Source organism: Nomascus leucogenys, chromosome 15 (genome assembly GCF_006542625.1).
Source record: "Nomascus leucogenys isolate Asia chromosome 15, Asia_NLE_v1, whole genome shotgun sequence".
Taxonomy (NCBI): domain Eukaryota; kingdom Metazoa; phylum Chordata; class Mammalia; order Primates; family Hylobatidae; genus Nomascus; species Nomascus leucogenys.
The window spans coordinates 62,073,924-62,097,738 of NC_044395.1; the positions used below are offsets into that span (position 1 = coordinate 62,073,924).

Consider the following 23,815-nt stretch of genomic DNA (forward strand, 5'->3'; position numbering starts at 1 on the left):
TGGCATGCGCCTGTATTCCCAGCTACTCAGGAGGCTGAGGCAGGAGAATCACTTGAACCTGGGAAGCGGAGGTTGCAGAGAATCGCTTGAACCTGAGAAGCGGAGGTTGCAGTGAGCCAAGATTGTGCCAATGCACTCCAGCCTGGGTGACACAGCGAGACTCTGTCTTAAAAAAAAGAAACATCAATCACCACTGGGTGGTATGGAAGTATGAACTAATATATAGCCAAGAGGCGATATGGCACAGTGGTTAAGACTGAGGGCAATGAAGCCAAATTGTCATGATTTATATCGTGGCTCTGACCTTGGGCAGGTTACTTAACCTCTTTGCCGCAGTTTTCTCATGTGCAAAATGGGAATAAAAGTGCCTATCTCACAGGGCTGCTATGAGAATTAAAAGAGGTAAATGTGAGTTACTCTGCTTTGTATTAGTTTAATATGTGTCAAAATACTGGGGACTGCCCATGCTTTATTTCATTAACGCCCTAAAGCAGCCCTTTAAGGTAGGTGGGTAGCTCATTTTTAAAACTGAGGAAACAAGTTCAGAGAGGATGCATACCTTGCTTAAGGTCAGTGCCTCAGACAGGGTTTGCATCCAGTGTCCTCTGTCTCTAAAGCCTGTGTTGTTTCCATCCCGGCATCCTGCCTCCCTAGTAGGTCAAAATTGTTGAGTGTGTACAAAACTGAGTGGAGCCTATACAGACTTTATATTGTATAAACTGCCTTTTGAAGTAATTCCTGTAACTGCTTGCTTTCTCGTCAATACTCTCATGCTTAAAGCACAACACAAATAATTCCATTAATTAAAGATTCACTAAATCATGGTTTACTTACACCATGAATGTACAAGTGGCAAGTGAAGTTCAAATAGCTGAATAACACCCAGTAAAATGGTGAGCCTACCTCAGCCTGTTTCTTTCTTTAAATCTTTTATTGTTCTTTGCATAGGAATATAACATTTTGCCCATAATGATTATCCTAATTCATTCCTAAATTATTAAGTCCCATGTCTATCACTCATCTAAGCATTGTCTCAAATGCTAAATGCTATTTAATATGTTTGTCTTGTCACTCCAGAATGGTAACTTATGCGCTCTTAAAATCCCCGAAGTATTTTATCCAGGACTAAACATAACTAGCTTCCAATAACTGCTTTATGCTTTGGATCTGACTGACCCCAAACAGACACTAAACAAAGTAGTTTTTCCATTCTTCAAGAGAGTCCAGTAAAAGATATGCCATGAAGAGCCTTGAGAAAGCCTAAAACACCAAAAGAATGAAGCTGAAGAAGCAGCCATGAAGAACTCTGAATATTAAAAAAGAAGGTACAGGGAGCCAAGGTGAAACCTCAAGAAACAGGGAGTCTGGAAAGAGAAAATGAGAACAGTTAAGGGGAGTGGGTGTTCAGAAAACATTAAGGGTTTGAAGTAGAAGGGGAGTTGTAGAGTTAAGGTGGATTCTGATCCAATGGAAAAATATTGGATCAGAAGCCTTACCAAGTTTCTCTGGCTAAAGAGCCTGGGTGGCAATCTGTGGGTGGTCCGCAAGTAAGAACACAAAAAACTGGACACAGATACAAGTGGAGAGAAGTGTCATGCAGCAAGGAGTGGTAAGAGTCAATCCTAAACGCAGTCATTTGGGTACAATGTGCCCTTCAGAGAGGGCATGGTGACAGCATGGGCTAATTTACAGAGCTGCCAGGGCAGTAACTCAGAAAGCAATACTGCCTTCTCACAACAAAACGAGGCAGCCCCAAAATGTTTCATGGTGGTAAAAGCTGCATTACAGCATACTAAGATCCTGGAACCAATGAAAGGAGACAAGTTTACCAAAACGAGTCTTGACACAGAGTACGTTTCTGGCAAATACATTATTAGGCACTCATTCTACTCATGTCCTGGAGAAACTATTTAGTTTCCTTATATGGCCCTTCTCTTCAGCCCTCTCCTGTATAATAACTAATGTCTTCTTAAAGAAACAAAGATAGAAAAGGAATAGAGAACTGTTTCTCTCGTTTACCAGCCCCCTCTGCCCCCAAATTCCCAGTTTTTTCCAGGGAGGTGAGTGGAGGCTCATCACTGAGAGTGTCAAAGAAGAAATACCAGCTTTTGAAATCACTTTAAAAAACTGATTCTGCTACAGAAATCTATGTTGACGGGGGAAGACAAGGGAAACACTGCAATTGTCTATGCTGACTGCCAGAATTATGTAGCCTTGTTTTAACCAAGATGGTTTTCTTTAATCCTGCTAGAATTTTAAGATACAATGTGCATATGCAAGGGTAGAAATACTATCATAGATACAAAATCAAAGTAAATACTGGCTGTCACTCTTAACTGAGAACCAACTTCTGTTCCTCTTCTTAAATTTCTTCAGTTGGCCCCCATTATCTACAAATCAAATCCAAACTGCTTAGCAAGGCCGCAACTTCATTTCTGAATACAGTTTCCTCCCTATTCTCAAGTTCTACAGCCCACCTCTCCCAAAAGCCATGCTCCTCTGCCTGGAAAGTCATTTCCATTCCTCTTTGCTTGGTGAAATCCTGCTCATCATTCAAAGAACTGCTTGCTCCAGGAAGACTGCCTTGATACCCATCCTCCTGGGAACTCTTGGAGGACCCTGTACATTGCACTCACATATGGCACTGTCATTTCATTTTACTGGCTTTCCCTTCCACTAAATTGTGAGGATCAAGTGCCAAATTCTATGGTTTCTATTATATCCTCTAGTCCCCAGGTCATGGGCTTGACACATAGTAGATACACAATAAATGAACAGTAAATATAGCCATCTATAATTCCTTCAATAGGAAAATATCTACTCTCTTTAAACCTTTCATGAAATAGGACAACATCTTCCCCTTTTTACTACATGTACAGCCAGAATGACTGAAGAATATACCACCTGGGTCGTATAACTGATAACATTTCAGGAAGTTGCTAGCTGATTACATCACTTACGACATCAGAAAAAAAGCCACCATTTGTAAAGCGCATATGTGACCGCCATCACGGACCAAATTCATGCTACATACACTTGACTTTAGTCTTGACAACCCTTGGTAACTCATTTTAGTTTTATTTTGATAAAGAACTTGAGGCTGTGAAACTTGCCCAAGGTCATACAGCTAGCAAGTAATGAAGCCAAACTAATACAATGTGCTAGATTTTCTTCTAGATGAACTAAAAAATGAGGTTGGCTGAAACTAACATTTCCCCAGTGCTGAAAAAAACAATGAAGGCAGCAAATAACTTGTTCATCTCAGACTATGGGTATGCAGTTTTAACAACATCAACTGAAAACCAGCCTTCTTCCCATTCAGAGTTTAAATAATTGCAACACTGTTACCATCCGTCAAATAAGAGACTCATCAGATACTCAGTTTGAAGCCTGTTTTAAAACAACTTCTCAAATTTATTTAACTCATGTGGTTAACATGGTATTGTATAAAAAGAAAAAAAAACCACCACTCAATACTTACTAAGCCTTGCAGACAGCTCTGAGTTGAGGCAGCATATTGGGCATAGAGATCATAGGATTTGTATTATCCCTTGCAAGATGGAACTCCAACCAGCACCAGAATTTTCCAATTCAAATTCAGTTTTAGTTGAGACCCCAGCATAATTTTTAGAAAAAAGATTGGATTGTTGCTTTTAATTTTCCATTCCTATTTAGACAAATGACCAGAGGCAATGACAAAAATAACTGTTTAAAAGGGATTTCTCTCCAGAAGTTTTTTCTAAAGGTTTAAGTCCAGGCTTTCCATCCTTCTCTCCATCCTTTTTCATTTTAAAAAGAAAGGGTTTTGGATATGTCAACCTTTACTCAGCTTGCTATACAAAGCCACTGCTTTAGTCCTAGACATAATGCCAGGACTCATCTCCCAAACTTTGGTCTTAATCAAGTTCATGCTTGGTTGCTAAAGAAGCTCATGTTAATCCCAAGGTCAGCACAATCCCAACCTTAAAAAGGAGACAGCTGATTGCATCACTTACGACACACACCATCCTGAGGTGGAAGAAGCCGGTCAGACACCCCTTGTCTGCTACGTGTGAGACACATCAGCAGTTGAGCCTGACCCCTTCCACAGAGCTCACTGTGCAAAATCACCAGCACACCACTGCAATCCACTGAGCTCACCGCCTGCCCAGCCATAATGGAAGTCACTTGAAGGTTATCACTGTAATAGATGATTTTCCATAAGTAACTAATAAAAATGTTTTCTTTGATATTTAGACCTATTAACAATTCAGTCTCTCCCTCTCCATCCTCTCTTGGGGAGCCTGTACTTTTAAGCAAATAGGGGAGCTAAAAATACAAAGGAGCAACATCCATTTATAAATAAATGTGTGCCTTATCTTCCTCACTAACTTCCTGGAAAAGTGCTGTTTTTGAATATTCTGTTTTCTTAAGAAGGAGAAATTTTATGTAAATGTAGCACACTGTATATAGGAAGGGATTTCTCTTTTTAGTCTTTATCTCATTGTACGGGTTTCACTCTCTAGGTACTGAGAGTGGTGGAGGGGGGAATCAACAAACCGCAAAGAGCAGCATAAAGCACACCCCGTGTCAGCAGCACGGCAGCTCCTCCAATATCGTCAATGCTGACTCGAGGTAATTTCTGGTGGAGTTGAACACATCATTAAATTTCTATTTGTGTTCTGCCTGAGGCTTTTCCCTAACCACTAATTGCAAGTGAAGGTCCCAGAGAGCTTTTGTGAAAGGAACAGAACACAAGCCATGTCCTGGTTTGTAGCCAGGTGTCCGTGTACTGCATAATGGAGGAAGAGGATTACAGGGAGATTTTCACTTCAGCCTTTAGTCCAATCAAAACTTAAAAGACTTACAGAGAACAGCCTCAGGAGGTTAGGGGACAGAAGTGTGGTACTGGAGGAAGACAAGAGGGGTAAATGTATCCAGCAGAATGTAAGGATAAGAAACACCCACATGAATTCTCAGAATACAGAGGAACAAGAAGGAACAGTTCCTGTGCCATATGCGGACCAGGGCATAGGGTGAGTGGGGCACAGTGGATTAGCCACTAAATGGCTTCAGTAAGAATTCTGAAAACTGTTCCAGTACAATTTTGGAGTAAATCCTTCTCCTGGACAGGTCAAAGACTGTGCTTTTTAAATGTCATTAGAAGGTAACAGCTTTTTGCCTCCTGCTTCCAGATGATTTCCTTTTGGTTAAAAACCAGAAATAGTATAAACCTCACAGGATGAAAGAACAGTCTTTTGATACAGGTGAGGTGGAGATCTAGATGAACTTACATAGTAAGTGAGGAGTACATTTCTTGGTCTTCTCCCTTGACCACTCCAAGTCTCTGATCTACCAGAGATGGCAGTTTATTTCCTCTGGAAGAAGCCAGTAATGGACACCTGTCTGTTGGCTTTGCCCAGAGCAGCAGTCCCTTTCTTGGGGCCCTTTCGTTCCTCTTTGGGTTCTTTTTTCACAGTCATGGCAGGGGGTCTGTGTACTGAGGATGTCTTCATCTTAAGCTCCTCTTCACTATCTGTGCAGGATTCACTCTCGTAGACTTTTTCAGTCACTGGTAGGATGAGAAAAAAAAATGGAACATGGGTGGGTTGAATCATTTACTCTATCAAGAAAATGGGATGTCTTGCTAACCCCAATCATTTCAGACTCTCTGATCAAGGCAAATATGCTTACTTATAACTGAATCTTTCTCCCACTGGGAGATCAGATCTAGCCTAAGGTAGGAAGTATGTGGGATCCTGAGCTCACACAGTCTCTATTTGATGCTTAGAATTAACATTCACTTTTCTCCCTCACAGCTATATCCCATGCCTTTAAATGGCCCTTTATCAGCGAATTGCCTAAATCCTTTATTTGGGTCCTGGCCTATGCTAGCTAACTTCCTGAACTCTATATCCGAATTGTCTATATCTCAAACACTTACTTCTAACTCCATGCTTTGAGTGGCTTCTTAAGTATCACCTCTCTGACCCACAATGCCTGCCTATTCCCGTTACTGGTCTTAAACTGCTGGCCTATCTGCCTGCCTCCATTCTGTTTAGCCAAGCTCACCATGGACCCTCCTGTCTAGCTCTATCCTGATGCCACCCACTCTCTGCACATCCTAGGTACAGAGAATTGAAGATTAGTTACTCAACTGTTTGGTTCTTAGTTCTTAATGGCTGCAAATTAACCCAAGATTTAGTAGTAGTCTATATCATGAAGGTTAACTATCTCAAGCAAACGCTATCGGATGACACACGTATTAGTTTTAAGGAATGACAGTGATAAAATGAGAAATAAAGTTACCAGTTTTCTTACTCCCTATCAGCCAAAGGCATAAATTGCCTTTCCCCTGCTATTAAAACTCACTGAACTCTTCCCAAGGGAAACTTGGAAAAGAGCTATAACAGTAAGCAGTCATTATGAGCAAGCCCCAAAGGACACAGGCACAGATAGTGGCTTCCAGCCATGACGTCACATAACCGAGGAGGATCTACACTACTTCAACACATACACCAACCACAAGAAACAGCACGCCACCTTTCTGTAATTTTAGAGAGCTGTGACAGCTGTATAACCAATGCTATCTAAGTTCTTTCTCAGCCTTCCTGGTTGCAGCAAGTGATAGAGAAACATTGAAGGCAAAGAGCTCGTTCTTAGCTGAAAAACGTAACCTAATATGCATAATAAATGCTCAAATGATTAAAGTAAAAGGTGTTTTTTTTCCATTAAAGAACAATGACAGTCTCAAGCTTTTATTGATAATTCTTTCTAATAAAATATATCAAATTGTTCTAGAGGCATAAGCTTTGGAATCAAATGTATCTGTGTCCTAATACCTACTCTGCTACTTAAGATATCATCTCAAACTTTACTGTGCATCAGAACCACCTGGAGGGCTTGTTAAACCATAGATTGCCAGATTCTGTTTCCCAAGTTTCAGACTCAGCAGATCTGGGGTGGGACCTGAGAATTTGCTTCTCTAACATGCTCCCAGATAATGCTGATGCTGCTGGTCTGGGGACCACACTCTGTGAATTAATGTTCTCTCCTTCCCTGTTTTAAATGTTGAAGTGCAATTGCCACTGGAGCATTCCTTCCCTCTTATCCAGCTAATCCCATTAAGGCTGCATAATCAACAGTCCCTTCCCAGAGAGTTCCCAGAGTTTGTCTTTAATTTTGTAAGAGCCCAGAATTCACTTTGATGTTCACTTAGAGGCTAAAAAATACTGATAAACTTTAGATATATATTAAGTATTCTGAAAGGCCTTACTACTCAAATTATGCTCCACACACCAGAGGCAACGGAATCTCCCATGAGATTATTAGGAATGCACTCTCAGTTCCCACTCCTGGCCTACTGATGCACAATTTCAATTTTAGCAAGATCTTCAAGTAATGCACATAGTCGGCGAAGTTTGAGAAATGTTGCTCTAGGATAATTAGAGAATTCCCATGGCATACCTATTCGTTCAGCAATTAGACCCCAGAACACCACCTCCGTCTCACATGCATCTTCAAAAGCATTATGTAACTGAATTAATGGGACAAAATTACGAGCTGTTATTTATTCAGTATCTTAAATTAGAAAAGTCTGAAGAGCCATCTACAGATACAGAAAGGAAATTACTTTCCACTAGTTTGTGGTATAAGACTTTGCTCCTTCATAAGCTATATTCTGTACTCAAACGGCAGCATGTCTACATTATACTTCAGCATCAATTAGCTTATTATTTCATTACTTATTAATGAAACCAATGGCTGTCTCATTGCCAATTTTGTGTGAGACATTGCTCAGGGGAGTTAAAAAACAGTCAGGGCAGCACCAACAAAATTTCTTTAGCAGCATATTCAGTATACTGTAAGAGCTAAAAGAAATATTTCTATATTCAAAGCTGTAGCTACCTCAAACCCCAGGAAAAAGGAGGTCTCCACTAAAAATATAGGGCCTTTATTTTAGCTGAACAACATGCCACTTTTCTGGGTTGCCATTAAAAAAGGGCAAACAAACCTGGTTTTCGTAGGTAACATCAGATTTCTTCTCCATTTAACTGCTTTGCTCTTAGAAACCCATTCCCTTGTCCAGGAGTCTACTCCAAACTTATCTCAGGGGCCCAACTCCCCAGTTTCTGCTGCAAACTCACAAAGAAAGAAAGATGAGCTTTCTAAACCCACAGAACAAATCTGACCCAGCACAGGACAGGGCAAGCCCCCTATGCTGGTACATTTGGAACAGTCTGAGCAGAGAGAGGAAAGCAGAACTCCTTTGTTGGTAACCAAAGCCAAGATTCATTAGGTTGAGCTTGGACCAAAAACCTTTAAAAAAAAAAAAGTGCAATGTGAGCACTGTTTTCACTGTTGCATCCAAGGCTCTTAACAGTCCTGTCTGGAAACAGGAGTGCAAAAAAGTCCACATCACACACCTGGCCAAAAATCGAGTACTATATTTTAAACAAAGCAATAAATAATTACCCACAAATTCCCAATGAACTCTCACTCTCACAAAGACATTTGACTTTTTTCTTTTGGGGCAGAAAGAGGAGGAAAAAACTTCTGTCCTCTTAAATTTAAAAAATACACTGTTGAATTAAGAAATTCAACAGTAAATACATATCACCCATGGCCAAACCAAGAGGCTTGAAAATGGCAACTACTAAAAGACTGAAAGCCAAAAAAAAAGAAAGAAAAAGAAAAAAAAAAACCCATTCGAAGTCCAGAATTCACAGGTTCACAAGAAATTTGGCACTGAAAAGACAGAATTTCCACATGTAAAGAATTTTACTCCCCAATCACATGCTACAATTAAAATGGCAGAGGCCTTTTCAGAGGACTGGGAGGTGGGGAATAGTGGGACAGGGAACACAGATGACAAAATGTCTTCACTAGTTTTAAGAACCTGGAAAGGTTGATTCTTCACAGCCAATCTTTTAAAAACAAGTCTGAACTAGAAAAAAAAAATCAGTAACAGGGAAAATAACCTTCTCTGAAGATCCAAGCTGTGGCAGGTGCCACAAAAGGCAAAATGACAACCATGGGCTATCCAACTAACAAAGGTAAGAGCCTAAACCCACAACTCTTTTCAAACACAAAAATACAGTACCAGGATCTGAGCATCCCATCAAACCTCAAGTGCTAAATCTTAAAAGCTCCACAGAAGTCTGGTTTGATTATGGAAAGGGTAGAAGAAGCTAAAACATGGCTGAAGAACTAGCCAAAGACTCAAAGCCTGAACTCTAATTCCTCCCTAGGCCTTCATAACAAGCACATGCTTTTACCTAACATGGCTTACAAATAGGAAACATAAAGGAAGCAATCTGGATGAGTCATACCCTTCTGAAGAACAAATGGGACCAAATACCAAAGATGACTCTTGATTACAGTCTAATCATTGTAGCTTCTTTTCCACTGTTCAAATTTATAAAAACAAACATTCTAGAAAAAAAAAAAAAGCTTCTCAATGTCTATGATAACATCTTAAGTCCGTACTGTGGTTTCCATCTTGTTTTTGGATATATTTATGCCACCTGAATCTTCATAACAACTGCACATTTAGGCAAAACGGATATTCCATAGATAAGAAACTCTTCACCAGAGACGACATAACTTTTAGCCAAGATCTCAGTGCTTATTTTTATAGTGTACGACCTAAACAAGAACCTAGGTGTTCTGGCTTACACTGTGCTACACAAAGTGTATGCCATAGACAAACAGCATCAGTACCACTTGGGGATGATTCACATGTAAATTAAAGTTTGAGATGTACCTGTTCTAAAAGGGATTATGGTGCCTCTGTGGTAATAAGAGATTCTATCTCTGGATTTGGAGCCAAATATTTGTCTTACCTATGCAGCCTTCCCCATCCACATAAGTTTTAGATTTTAGTACGCGTTTTCGTTTTCTTTTGTTTTCTCCACTTGAGCTCTAAAAGATGACAGGATACAATGTTAAGCTGATCAATTACGTTATACAGAAAAACAACAAAAGCTTTTACATCTATACTAATCACTCTCCAATACTCCATTATGATAAAAAGTTTAAAGAGAAACTCTACATTCGTTTTAGAGAACCAACCCCATCACACAGACAAGTTACGCCCACTATATACACAGGCTTGATACTTCATTGTTCATAAGAAGCAAAGTAGCATGCTGAAGAAAGAACTGTGTTCTGTTCATTCAGTCAATAAACTATTGTTAGGTAGTGCAGGCAACATGGTTAAAAAGACAGATAGGAAAAGGACCTTAATGGAAGAAAGAGATAAGGAAAGCAGACCACTGCAATACAGTGTGGTGAGGGCTGAGGCAGATATTATGGGAGTACACAGGGATGGCCCCTAAACCACACCAGGGATTTCTGTGGCATATGCCCTTGCTGTAGATACTTGCTATGTCAGCCTTCACATTTGTCTTCTTTTTTTGTCTGTTTGTTTTTTAGAGACAAGGTCTCACTCTGTTTCCCAGGCTGGAGTGCAGAAGTGCAATCATAACTCACTGCAATAGTCCAACTCCTGGGCTCAAATGATCATCCTGCCTCAGCCTCCCAAGTAGCTGAAACTACAAGGCATGTGCCACCATCCCAGATATTTTTAAAGTAGAGACAAGGTCTCCCTGTGTTGCCCAGGTCTCAAACTCCTGGACTCAGGCATTCTGCCCACTTCAGCCTTCCAAAGTGCTGGGATTACAGGTGTGAGCCAACACGCCTGGCCAGCCTTGACACTTCAACATTATAGCTGTCTAATTTAGTCTCAAATAGGTATTACTAATATCAACTTCCTTTTATCTCCACTGGTCTCTTTCATCCCATTTTCTCTTCAGCTAATGAGGAATCAGCGTAAGATTTAAATGATAGTCTTAACACAACGAATTAAGAAAAACTAACAGACACGAAGGAAAAAAAAATTGTCAGCAACTATTTTTTCAACTCTTCATTATCTACACTAATGGATGTAGATAAGATGCAGCTGAAGAGAGTTCAAAGCTGTATTTCCCCTTTGGTTGACAGTTTTCCCATCCAGCCCTTTTCCAGAATTGCTTCTGAAGAGCAACAAACGTGTGTTAAGTTGTTTGTTCCCCTCTGTCTTTCACATGTTGCTCTGATGCAGGGGGATCTCTTTTTACACCACTCTAACAGGAGCTGTACAGCAGAGCAGAGATGCTGAAGGTCATGAAAACAGAACAGCTCCCAGGTTCCACCTCTGCAACGTTCCTGAGACTATACCCGCTAGCGAAATCTCCCTTCAGGTAAGAATGGAGGGAACGCCCATTCTGTACAACCTGTAGGAAAGCAGAATGAGACAAGAGCCATCTACTGGCATTTGTGAAGTACATAGCAAGGGAACTGATTTAGCATAGTGGTTGTAGGTCCTTAAGACATAAAGGATACATGGATATGCAAGAATCCCAGTATAATTTTACCTTGACAGAAGGAGGTTCAGGCTCAGTCTTTGGCACTGGTTCAAGAGGTGGAGACGGAGGAGGAGGTGGGGATGGTGACTCAGCTTCATAAGCCCCAGGAGAGTCTGGGAAGACTGAAATAATGAAACAGACTTAGATCAGAGAACTGCAAGCACTATCTGGTATAATGCCTTCTCCATTGGTTCTCTAAATTGATATGTCCAGCAAAGAGGATTTAGCAAGCAGTAATTCATGATAACCAAGAACTTTGCAGTTATATAGTTATCTCTAAAATACATATTTTATTAATTTTATACAAATAAAATCAGAGAATCAAGAATTATTACAGCCAGAAGTATCTTAGCTAAATTTTTCTTTTATAGCTAAGTCAGATTATGAAGTTGGTTTACAAATATCCACTCATCGCCTTCCATACGCCATGTATTTCACTTTATTCTTACAACAACTCTAAGAGACAGATTTTCTTATTTGCACATTACAGTAAATAGAGGTTCAGAGGGGTTCCTAAACTTGCCAAGGTCACACAGCTTATAACTGAGACAAGAGGTTTTAAGCCTAAGTCAATCCAATTCTACAGCCTTGCTATTCCAACTATCCCATGCCACCTTACCATTGAGGACAAGACATTCTCTCTCAAGATCTATGTGCAGATAATCCTCAGGTTATAACAAATGTTCCATGCCAGAGTCTTTCACTGTGACCTAAGGGTTACTTTTAATCACCTGAGATGTTTGTTAGACTGAAAATTTCCAGCTGATGTTAAGAGTATAAACTTGGAGGTGGGTGAAGTCATCTTTTAAAGGATTATCATTATTTAAGCTCTAACAACTAGGACCTGCTTAATATTTTGCATATTTCTAGTGACTGCTTCACTGATAAGTCTTGTTCTGCTACAGTGAGGTTAACAGGAAAGAACGCTTTTAGGAAAAAAATACTGCTGTGGAAGTGGCATCACCCAAGATATGAGCACCACCAGAAGGATCCCATCATTTCTCAACAATTGCAGAATTGGTGGTCTTAGTAAACAGCCCATGACAGGGGAAGTAAAAATCCTCAACTGACCTACTACTCAATCACCACAAAGAAAGTGCTGGTCAGGGGACTGGGTAGCAACTTAGCCTCACCTGCTCCCTGAATCTCCTGGCTGTATTCAAATTCTTAACACAAGTCTTGGATCTGAAATTCTCCCAGCTGATTAGGTCAGTGTTAAAAATTATGACAGTGAAGAGTTCAAGGCCAAATGGCCTAAAGAGGTGAAGCAGAACAAGAGCCAGAAAGAACAATAAATTACACACTTTAAGTATAAAATGGGCCCCAAAAACTTTATAAGCTCTAGGAAACAAGAGAGAGAAACACAAAAGGAAAGCCGTCCGGCTATTAGCCAGCTCTGGGAGGCTACAACATGATGGGAGCTCAGGCAAGAGAAAAGTCAAACCCCAGAAGCAAGCCTCCATTGTTCTGAAGGAACAGCTATGAAGAAAGCTGGGCCACAATGGTAGATGTGTTATAATGGGAGGAGGAAAATTTAGGCAATGAGAAAGTCAAAGGAATTTTGAGACTCACAGTAATAAACTTAGGCGTTCTTATTCTATTTCCAGTTCTGAAACCAGTTGACTTAACCAAAGAAAACAATCCTAGTGACACCCTCTAAGACCCCTCTCACAGCACTGTAGTCAAATGTTTATCTAGATCCCCACTCTAGACTCGAAGCTCCAAAAAGGCAGAGACACCACGATTTCCCTGGCATAAACATAGAGTAACTGTGTGTGTGTGTGTGTGTGTTTACTTAAATAAACGAAAACCACCACTTTCTGAACTACATTTGGGATGAGGAACATCCAGTTCAAGGAAGACAACATATATCTCTCTCTTCTTTCCACACACTCCCTGAGAGAAACACTGTGATAATAAACGAGTAAAACATTGTAACTCCCCCAAACAGGGAAGAGAATAGTAGAAGAGTCAAGAGCCCTTAATGATTAAGAAATTTCAACAAATCCCTGGAAGATGGAAGGCAGATGGGAGAAAGTTGACAAAAGAAGCATCAGTCAAATTAGATGAGCCAGAGAGTAGAGATTATTATCTATTATAAAACTTCTATTTTTATCTGACTTTTAAAATTGTAAATATCTACTACTTTGTTTAAACTTGCCGCCATTCATGTACTAGAACATATGTCTGTCTGCCTTAGTCTTTACCAAGCCAAACATCCCCACTCAATACATTTTTACTGACACAGACATAAAGAATGTTCGATGCACTGGTGTATTTTAAACAAATTTGTAGCCAATCTGCAGCTCTTCAAGCAAAAGGTAAGTAATGAAATATCACTTATTCCAGGAAAGCAACCTTTGTTGGGATAGAATAAAAACTGCAATGACACTAATTTCATAGATCCAGTGTGTCAAAGAGTTCTCTGGCAGAGACAGGTAATTAGAATTCCTGGAAACCATTCACAGCTTCCTAGGACTATTTTTTAAAAATACCTATCTTTACCTAAAAATGGGGATCATTTGCTTAACATTCTCCATAAGCAACTTGCAAGGACTGAAAATATTAGCAAAGACTTAAATATATCAGTTAAAACTACATTTCTTCCTAGCAATGTAGATGTTATTCTTAACTTTATTTCTTTCTGGGTCTGGCCTTTTTTTTTGTTTTAAAAAGAGAGTATATAGAACTACTAAAGGTGCTTATGACCCCCCAGGGGTAAAAGAGAAAGGAACAGTCCCTTGGGGAGAGAGTTACAAACAGAAGTGGAAGGGAATTTTCTGAAAAAACTGAAGGTACTTGCAAGTATGGGCACCTCAGCAGGAAGAGTAGAATGAGTAATAAGAAAACTATCTGAACTTGTTTCCAGACACAGGTAAAAGAAAAAACAGGACGGGTGCAGTGGCTCACGCCTGTAATTCCAGCACTTAGAGAGGCCAAGGCAGGTGGATCACAGGGTCAGGAGTTCAAGACCAACATGGCCAACATGGTGAAACCCTGTCTCTACTAAAAATACAAAAATTAGCTGGGCGTGGTTGTAGGCGCCTGTAATCCCAGCTACTCAGGAGGCTGAGGCAGAGAATCGTTTGAACCCGGGAGACGGAGGTTGCAGTGAGCCGAGAATGCATTGCACCACTGCACCACTCCAGCCTGGGCGACACAGCAAGTCTCCGTCTCAAAAAAAAAAAAAGGAAGCAAGACAAAACAAAAGAAAACCATGTACCAAGCACTGTCTTGGCACTTCTGACACATCATCTTATTTCATGTTCATGAAAAGCCTATACCATCTATGATAAAAATCCCCATTTTAGAGATGCATAAACAAGGAATTAAACAAATTAACTAATCTGCTTAAAGTCACACAATAAGTGGTCAAGGTAAAATTTAAACCCAGGTCTGCCTGACTCCAAAGTTCTTGTATTTTCTCTACTCCTGCTGTTCCTTTTCTAACTTCTGGCTGAAGACAGCATATTGAACTAATATGACATATTCAGTGTAACAGAAATAAAGCAATAATAAGTTAGAGACTGTGTAAAGGTTTAAAAAAAAATCCCACTGGCTTTGAGACAAAGACGAAATTTAAGAATAAAATGGCAGAGGTTTATAAATTTAGTCAGATGCCAAAAATTATCTTTGCCAGAGGAAAAAAATCTAAGAGCTTCTGCTCTATATCATCTGTTATTATAGGCTGTGCACCTCTATCGCATTTCTTCACATTCCTTTCAAAACTAAATAACCCCACTCATATTTCTAATCACCCAACAGTATTATTTTTGTAGGCTACAGATCAGAACTATAGGGAATATTTCAGAAGGATATAGAGTGCTCAACCAACCATAGTCATTCCTTAACTTAGAACTGACTCCTTTACTAATACTAGAGTATCTAGTTTAGCTTTTTAATGTACATTAGGTTGATAGCTTCAAAGACCTTTCCAAAATCTTCCCAAGGTCTTTTACTGATTGGAAATAGGGAAGACTGTTCCAATTAGCACCTATTCCTACATTTACTTCCTAATTATTTTCCCATGTGTCTACATGGAGTTGTTCCTTTCAGCAGCCTTGGCCAAAGCATTCTGATAAATGACAATGGAATGAAAATATAGCATTTGCCTCTCTGGGATGCTCACGTGTCTTACTCCTACCCATTCTAAAGAGCCACTAAAAACCACAGAAGGACATTGTACCTCTCACAGGGTATCACGGGCTGTAATTCTAAACACATAGCATGAATGGTAGAATCTAAATCCACAGAAGTGTCAAAGATGCTACACCTCTATCACAGATTCAACTTCCTGCTACTATTTCTTGGGTCTGTTCATTTCTTTTGCATTACTGTCATCTGTATATACAATTTGTTTTTTTTCACTCACTTGTATAGTTGAGCTAATATCCTTTTTTCGGAAGCCTCTCTTACCATTTTCAATTCCTCTTAGAGTAGTTTCTGGAAAAAGTAGAATCTTACAAGTTTCATTTTGTCCTTTGATAGCTCAGTAGGTTCCTTTTTTGCATTCATTATTCTTCTTTACTCTCCCTTTTAGTATCTGTTTGTGTTTGTCTCTGTATCTTTATGTGATGCTGAAATCCTTTGGACTGGATTTCCCCTCATTACCTAAAATGTTTTATACCCATTATGCCATGAATTCATGGACAATTGATTAGAGCAGTTCAAACTTTTCACCACTGTGTCTCAAAGTGGGCTTTTCAAGGTAGAGTCGTCCAGCATATCAGTTCAACCCATTTAACTTTCTTTTTAGCCTCCTTCTTTTTCTATATACTTTATACAATTTGGGGAAAGATCTTGGCTCTTCAAAATACTTGATATTTTTTAAAAAGCATATTAATGTTCCCAGTAAGACTCTTGCCCTTATGAGGTTTGCTTATCTTACAACATTGCCCACAGCCTAAAACTAGAAGGGTCCACAGTGTCATTCCCTTCTAACAATGACACTGTAGGTTGTTCCAGTTAACCCTAGTTTTACCTGTGTGGACCACCACCAGTAATACCCTGGCTGCCTAGAATGTCACAATTCTTAAAAGATTCACATGAAGGTAGCTAAAGGAATATCCTCCCCTTAAAAGTAAAAAAAAAAAAGAAAAGAAAAGAAAAAGTCTTAGTATGTATAATAATAATTCTTATCCTCTTTCCCTCTGTGTTATTTTGACAAATTTCCAAAAGATCATGGTTCTAGTCAAAAGGCTAACACAGATTTCAAACAGAAAGAGGTGCTATGGTGTCTCTTAATGTTAGAATTACTACCTCATGGTGATCCTTAATCCATTACTTTTTTAGCTCCTTGAACATTAAAATTGATCCTCCTAACCCAAAATGAATGGTAATGCCCACCTTCATCTTCACTGCTATCAGATTCAGGAAGTTTGATTCTTCTCCTCTTTTTCTTCATGTTTTCAGTTTCCTTTGTCTCATCATCAGATAACGCTACTCGCTTCCCCCTGTTGCCATCCAGAAATAAATTAAGTGTGTTACACAGAACAAAAATGTAAGTATTCACATGCTCTTATGGGTTTTGCTTTATAACTCGTGGTCTTAATTCCAGAGGGTAGAAAAGGATGGCCAAATAGTCCAATAAGGACTCTTGTTAAGGATACTCTGCTAACTGACTACAACTAGGTCACTTCATGAGGTGACTTGAATAAAAAAGTTCTAGAGTTCTCTAGAGACTGCTGGAAGCCACAACCAGGTTATCAAGAATCTTTCCAAATTCCTTCTTACTTCCCTGATTGGCCTTTCAATTATCCAACAAGCATTAAATAAGCAGCTACTACATACCTACAAGGCTCTTTGCTAGCCATTGAGAATGCAACGATACAGAAGAAAATACTGTTTTCAAGAAGCTCTGGCAAGCACCACTGGCTATAAGGCAATGTGGTAGATTTAACTGGACAAATAAAATGTTATGGAATATAATTCATATTTGAAAAACTTAAAAGCTAAGTAGAAGTTCATCATGTAGAAAGGGGAAACATATTTTAAAGAGAAAGAACGATATGAGCAAAGGCAGAGATATCCTTTTAAGGTGATTCTAATGACATAATAAAAAAAAAAACAACCTAGACTCCATCGTGACATTATTTAGCTCCTCTGGATGAATGGATACTCCATCACACTCCTCATGCAACCAACAAGTAATTTATCAAAGGCCTACTGAATATTAGAGAAACAAATATATACAAGACATAATCTTTGCCATCAAGTATGTCCTATATAACTTTAAATACCAACTTTCCTTTCTACCTTGAACTAGAAAAAGAACAATTAAACCCAAAGTAAAAGGAAACAATAAGAGCAGAAATCAATGAGATAAAAAATAAGAGAAAATTAACAAAGCCAAAGTTGTTATTTTTGGGAGATTAATAAAATTAATAAGCCTTTTATAAAACCCATTTTGAAAACAGAAAAATATAAATTATCAATCAGGAATGAAACAGTAAAGAAATCCGTATTGAGTACAGGTTCTACAAACTCGAAGAATAAGGTTATATAATGAACAGGTTTATGCCAATAAACTCAACACTTTAGATCAAATTTTGACTGAGTTTTAAAAACACAACTCAGTCAAAACTGATCCAAGAAGAACTAGAGAATTTGAACAGCTCTAGTTAAATCGAATTCACAATAAAAACCTTTCCCACAAATAAAATCCAGCCCTGGATTCACCGGTAAATTTTATTAAACATTTGAAAAATATACACGTATATATAAACTCCTTCAGAAAACAGAGGAAACTTCTCCCAACTGCGGTCATGGATCACTTAATGACAGGGACATATTTTGAGAAATATATTGTTAGGTGATTTCACTGTGTGAACATCAGAGTATACTCACACAAACCTAGATGGTATAGTCTATTGCTCCTAGGCTACAAACCTGTACATCATTGTTACTGTACTCAATACTGTAGGCAACTGTAACACAATGATATTTGTGTATTTAAACATCTAAAAAGAGAAAAGATACAGTAAAAATACTGTATAAAAAAGATTAAAAATGGTACACACGTATAGGGCACTTACCATGAATGGGGCTTTCAGCACTGAAAGTTGCTCTGACTGAGTCAGTGAGTGAGTGGTGAGTGAATGTGAAGGCCATAGGATGTTACTGTACACTACCGTAGACTTTATCAACACTGGATACTCAGGAAACACTAAATTTATTTTTAAATGTTTTTCTTTCTTCAATAATAAACAGCTTACTTTATTTTCAATTTTATAACTTTTTGGCTCTTTTGTAATAACACAGCTTAAAACACAAAAAATTGTACAGCTGTACAAAAATATTTTCTTCTTTATATCCCTATTCTATAGGCTTTTTTCTATTTCAAAAATTTATTTACTTTTTAAACTTTTTTTGTTGAAAGCTAAGACCCAAACACACATTAGCCTCGGCCTACACGGGATCAGGATCATCAATGATCATTGTCTTCCACCTCCACATCTTGTCCCACTGGAAGGTCTTCTACAGGGGCAGTAACACACATGAAGCTGTCATCTCTTATGATAACAATGCCTTCTTTTGAAATATCTCCTAAGGGCTGCCTGAGGCTATTTTACAGTCAACTTTTTTTGTAAGTAGAAAGACTACCCTCTAAAATGATAAAAAGTATAGTGCAGTAATTATAGTAGCATAGTCATTTTTATTATCAAGTATTATGTATACATAACTATTAATATACATGATACACTTTCACATGACTGGCAGCACAGTAGGTATGTTTATACCAGCATCATCACAAACACGTGAGGAAATGTGTTGCACTACCATGTCATGACAGCTATGATGTCACTAGGCAATAGGAATTTTTCAGCTCCATTATAATCTTATGAGACCACTGTCATATATGCGGCCCACTGTTGACCCAAACATCATTACACAGCACATGACTAATCTTATGAAGTTAGCACAATTTTGACACAGCAACTTGATAAAGACATTACCAGAAAAGAATGTAACTGACCTATAGCCCTCATAAACACAGGCAACAAATGCTTAGTGTAATATTAACAAATCTAATCCTGCAATATATAAAGAAGGATAATACATCATAACCAAGTGGAGTTTATCCCAAGAACATAAGGTTGGCCTAACATTTTAAAATCAGTGTAATTCACCACATTAATAAAAACACCATCTGAGCATCCAATAAATTCAAAAAAAAATCTGTCCAAATTAAATACCCACTCATGATAAAACCTCTTAGTAGACTTGGAACAGAAAACAACTTCTTCAATCTGGTTAAGGGCATCTATTAAAAATCTACATTTAACATCACATTTAGTAGTGAAATACTGAATGCATTCCTGGCAATAAGCATCAACAGTGAGTGATGTACCCATGGTTGTGGACATTTTAATCCATACAAGTCATATGTTCCTAGGCGGTGAGGCCCACTGGACAGAGCTTTAACACTCTAAAATTTCACCATTTTGTTGATGTTTTCAACGAGAGTAGTCCCAACTTTGCCACAAAAGTCGTCTTTCTAGGCCTATCAGCATTGACAGTGTCCTTTAGAATTTCTTTCAACAGACTAATTCTACCAACTATGAGGTAGTGTCTCCAATTCCTGGATCTAGGTTTAATAGCTTATGTGCTTTTTATTTTCTTTTCTAATTACATTTTACCACTTGAAAAATAAACCCATTGATATAAAAAGAAAACAAAGAAGTTTTTCTCTTAAATTTGACTGGAAACAGTAACTGTTCATTTGGCAATTTGAAGTGAAACACACACACACACACACACACACACACACAACTAGGCACACTTATGCCATGTCCACAAATTTAAAACAAAAATTAACAATCAATTTAGATCAATAAGGCCAAAAAAATGACTTTGGTCCTTAAATCATCCAAACTGGCTGATCCCACAGTCCTACTCCACTAGATAAGCTACTGGGCTTCTCTTTCCATTTTGGTTGTATAGTTGTATCCCTAAGGCATTAAGTGGGATTTAGTACTTAACTGAAAACTGCCTGCTGTCAATAAGCCCAAAGAGACATTCTCACTCACAGTAGAGACTCTTCCCCAACAAGCAACAAAATTTTCCTACCTTTTTTTTTCCTTCTGCAGCACCTTAACAGGCTCTGCTTTTTTGCTGGATTTTTTCAGGCCTGCAGGAGTTGCCAGCTTTGGTTCAGTGACAGACACTGTAGGCTGCTCCACTATTTTTTCTTCTTTCACTGCTTGTTCTGAGTCCAAATTGACTTTAAGTTTATCTATAAATAAAGTATAGCAGACGACATATGACCCCATCATGCAATATTAATATATCATTCTTTTGACAGTCTACCATGTGCCAGGTAATATGTTAGGAGCAGGGGCAAAAAGGAGCTCATGGACTATTCAGAAAACATTCCTCCTTTCCAACTACCACTCTAACTGTATAACTTTTCATTTCTGCCCCCTGCTAATCCCTCATTGTATCACAGCCCCCAGGCTAAATGATAGTAAAAGCAAGGCTTAGAAAAAACAAATACAACTTTATGAGGTATCATCCTTCTCATTTTCAGATGAGGAAAACCAAGAATCAGAAGGATTGCAAGATGTTTCCCAACAATACACAATCACTGGTGACAACGATTTGCAGCAAGACCTTTACTTTCTATATATTCTATCTTTTAATGCCTGGATACCCTTAATATCTCACTACTACCTTAATGATAAAATTTAAAGACTATTTTGGAGTCAAAGAAGTTTGGTTCAAACCCCGCTTCACTCTGGGCAAGTTATTTTATCTAAGTCAGTCTTTTCTAAACCTGGGATAATATTTACAAGATTATTATAAGGATTAAAAGAGATCAGTATTGGTTAAATGATTTATCCAAGGTAACACTGACAGAAAAGAGTTGGGATTTGAACCAAAGTCAGTTTAACTCCTCAAATCCTTAACCTTTCCCTACACCAAGCTGAAGAATGACTACTGTGCACCAGGGAGAACTAAGAAATGCAAACAGGCCTAGCCATCTGAGGAACTACAGAAGCATGTCATCTAGCCTTCACGCTGTACTTAGTGATAGCTTTTCACAAGTAAAGTCACAAAATACTATTAGAAAGCTGTCAATAGCTGGAGGTGCTTCAATAAGTAGTCTTGGTTATATGTTGTATAATAGCTTAAACCATCTACAGTGTAGAAAAAAATTGGCATCATAGTCTGGGCTATTAAGCATAGCTTAGTATAATAATTTATAAATAATGTGTATTATTTGAAGGTGTAGGTGATGGACCAAAGTGTAAAATGCAATCTATTTATACTTTTCTTTTTCCTGAAGACTTGAATGGAAAATGCGAATGGTGGAATCCACCTTCCCAACGATGGCATACTCTTGCATTTTCAACTGTTGTTCTCAAGTATCAGTGCCTCTCAAATATCCCAAATTGTACAGGAGAGTAAACTTCATGCATCTCCAGGGGTCTAGGGGTCAACAGCCAATCCAAAAAATACAGTTCACTGGAGTCACATGTGTAGCTTTAAAATTTATGCAAATTTTGCAATCTATCACATAAATTATATTGTTTTAATAGCAATTGTTTTAAAAATTGCATCATTAGGAGAAAAAAACCTCCAAATACTTCCTACCTATCTATGGATTAAGGAAAGAGAGGCTATTGCATTGAATTTACCAATTACAGAAAACTGATCTGAATTAAAATGCCACTGATCAAACATTAGATTCAGCATCCAGAATTTCTTCTCTCTGTCTTGGTTTCACAGAATTTTGAGACCTCCAACTTAAACATATATGCAGCTACCAATAGCCAATTAACTGGTAAAGAGGTAATTCAATGCAACATTTTAAGGCGATTATTAAGGAAAATTTAATGACATTTTTTTGTTACCTGAATGATCAAGTCACCTATCTTCTAGCTGATTAAAAACATTTCCTTCTTATACTCAAGAAAACATGAAACCTTTTCAAGCAAATAAAGATAACCAATTATGACCTTTAAATTTTGTCATCAATGCTGAATTTTATTACATATAAAGCATTACTTTTAAAAATTGAGATATAATTCACATACCATAAAATTCATCACTTTACATTCAGTGCGTTTTAGTTGTATATCCACCATTGCTGTCCAATTTTACAGCATTTTCATCACCCCAAAAAGAAACCCTGAACCCATTAGCATTCCTCCTCAACCCCAGTCCAGCCCCTGACAACCTTTATTTATTTATTTATTTATTTTTGAGACAGAGTCTTGCTCTGTCGACCAGGCTGGAGAGCAGTGGCGTGATCTCGGCTCATTGCAAGCTCCACCTCCTGGGTTAACGCCATTCTCCTGCCTCAGCCTCCTGAGTAGCTGGGACTACAGGCGCCCACCACCAGGCCGAGCTAATTTTTTGTATCTTTTTAGTAGAGATGGGGTTTCACCGTGTTAGCCAGGATGGTCTCGATCTCCTGACCTCGTGATCCGCCCGCCTCAGCCTCCCAAAGTGCTCGGATTACAGGCATGAGCCACCGCACCTGGCCCCTACTTTCTGTCTCTATAGACTTGCCTATTCTGGACGTTTCATGCAAATGAAATCATATATGATCTTTTCTATCTGGCTTCTTTCACTTAATATTTCAAGGTTCATCCATGTCATATCACATATCCATCTGTACTTCATTACTTTTTATAGCTGAATAACATTTCATTGTCTGGATATACCACCTTTGTTTATCCATTCATCAGATGACAGACTTTTGGATTGTTTCAATTTTTGGCTATTATGAAGAATGCTGCTATGAACATCTATGCACAAGTTTTTGTGTGGACATACAGTTTTAATTCCCTTGGGTAGATATCTAGGAGAGGAACTGCTGGGTAAACTCTATGTTTAACTTTTAGAAGTACTGCCACATCATTTTCCAAAGTGAGTACACATCATTTTACATTCCCTACAGCAGAGCACAAGGGTTCAATTTCTCCACATCCTTGCCAACACTTGTTACTGTGCAGTATTAAGTTTTAAATGGTTCAAGTCCCCACAATGAACTCTCTTCATCCAATTCTCGAGCTTCATTTTCATTGTAATGATCTTGTCACGTGTTGAATACAATAAAAAAAAGTCATAATTTTACTCTGAACATTCAGCCTTGAAGAAATGTCAAATAAATTAACTTTGCAAGCAATTCTTTTTTAGATTAATATTTAATAGTATTTTATTTTATCTAGGTTTTCCCCCTCACTGTGTTATGTGCCATCTTAACACCCTATTACTCCTACCTAGCAATTACAATCATCCACTATTTAAATGTTTTCTTTCTTTCCTTTCCCTTTTTTTTTTTTTTTTAGAAATGGGGTCTTGCTATATTTTTGGCTGGATTTGAATTCATGGGCTCAAGCAAATCTCCTGCCTCGGTCTCCCGAGTAGCTGGGATTACAGGCATGTACCACCATGCCTGGCTTTTTTTCCATATTTAT

The 23,815-nt window shown here is 38.4% G+C and overlaps 1 protein-coding gene across 1 annotated transcript in view; it reads right to left on the reverse strand.

Annotated features, from left to right (window-relative positions):
- Positions 1 to 3,382: 3,382 nt before the first annotated feature.
- The window catches only part of POLD3 (DNA polymerase delta 3, accessory subunit), a 50,029-nt gene continuing 29,596 nt past the window's right edge, over positions 3,383 to 23,815 (reverse strand). Inside the window, exons 8-12 of the mRNA XM_003254715.3 lie at positions 20,457 to 20,622; positions 16,734 to 16,840; positions 11,397 to 11,509; positions 9,825 to 9,903; positions 3,383 to 5,551 (exon numbers count right to left, since the gene is read on the reverse strand). Coding sequence (XP_003254763.1) covers positions 5,349 to 5,551; positions 9,825 to 9,903; positions 11,397 to 11,509; positions 16,734 to 16,840; positions 20,457 to 20,622 — 668 coding nt within the window. The 3' untranslated portion in view covers positions 3,383 to 5,348. The remainder of the gene's footprint in view (positions 5,552 to 9,824; positions 9,904 to 11,396; positions 11,510 to 16,733; positions 16,841 to 20,456; positions 20,623 to 23,815) is intronic.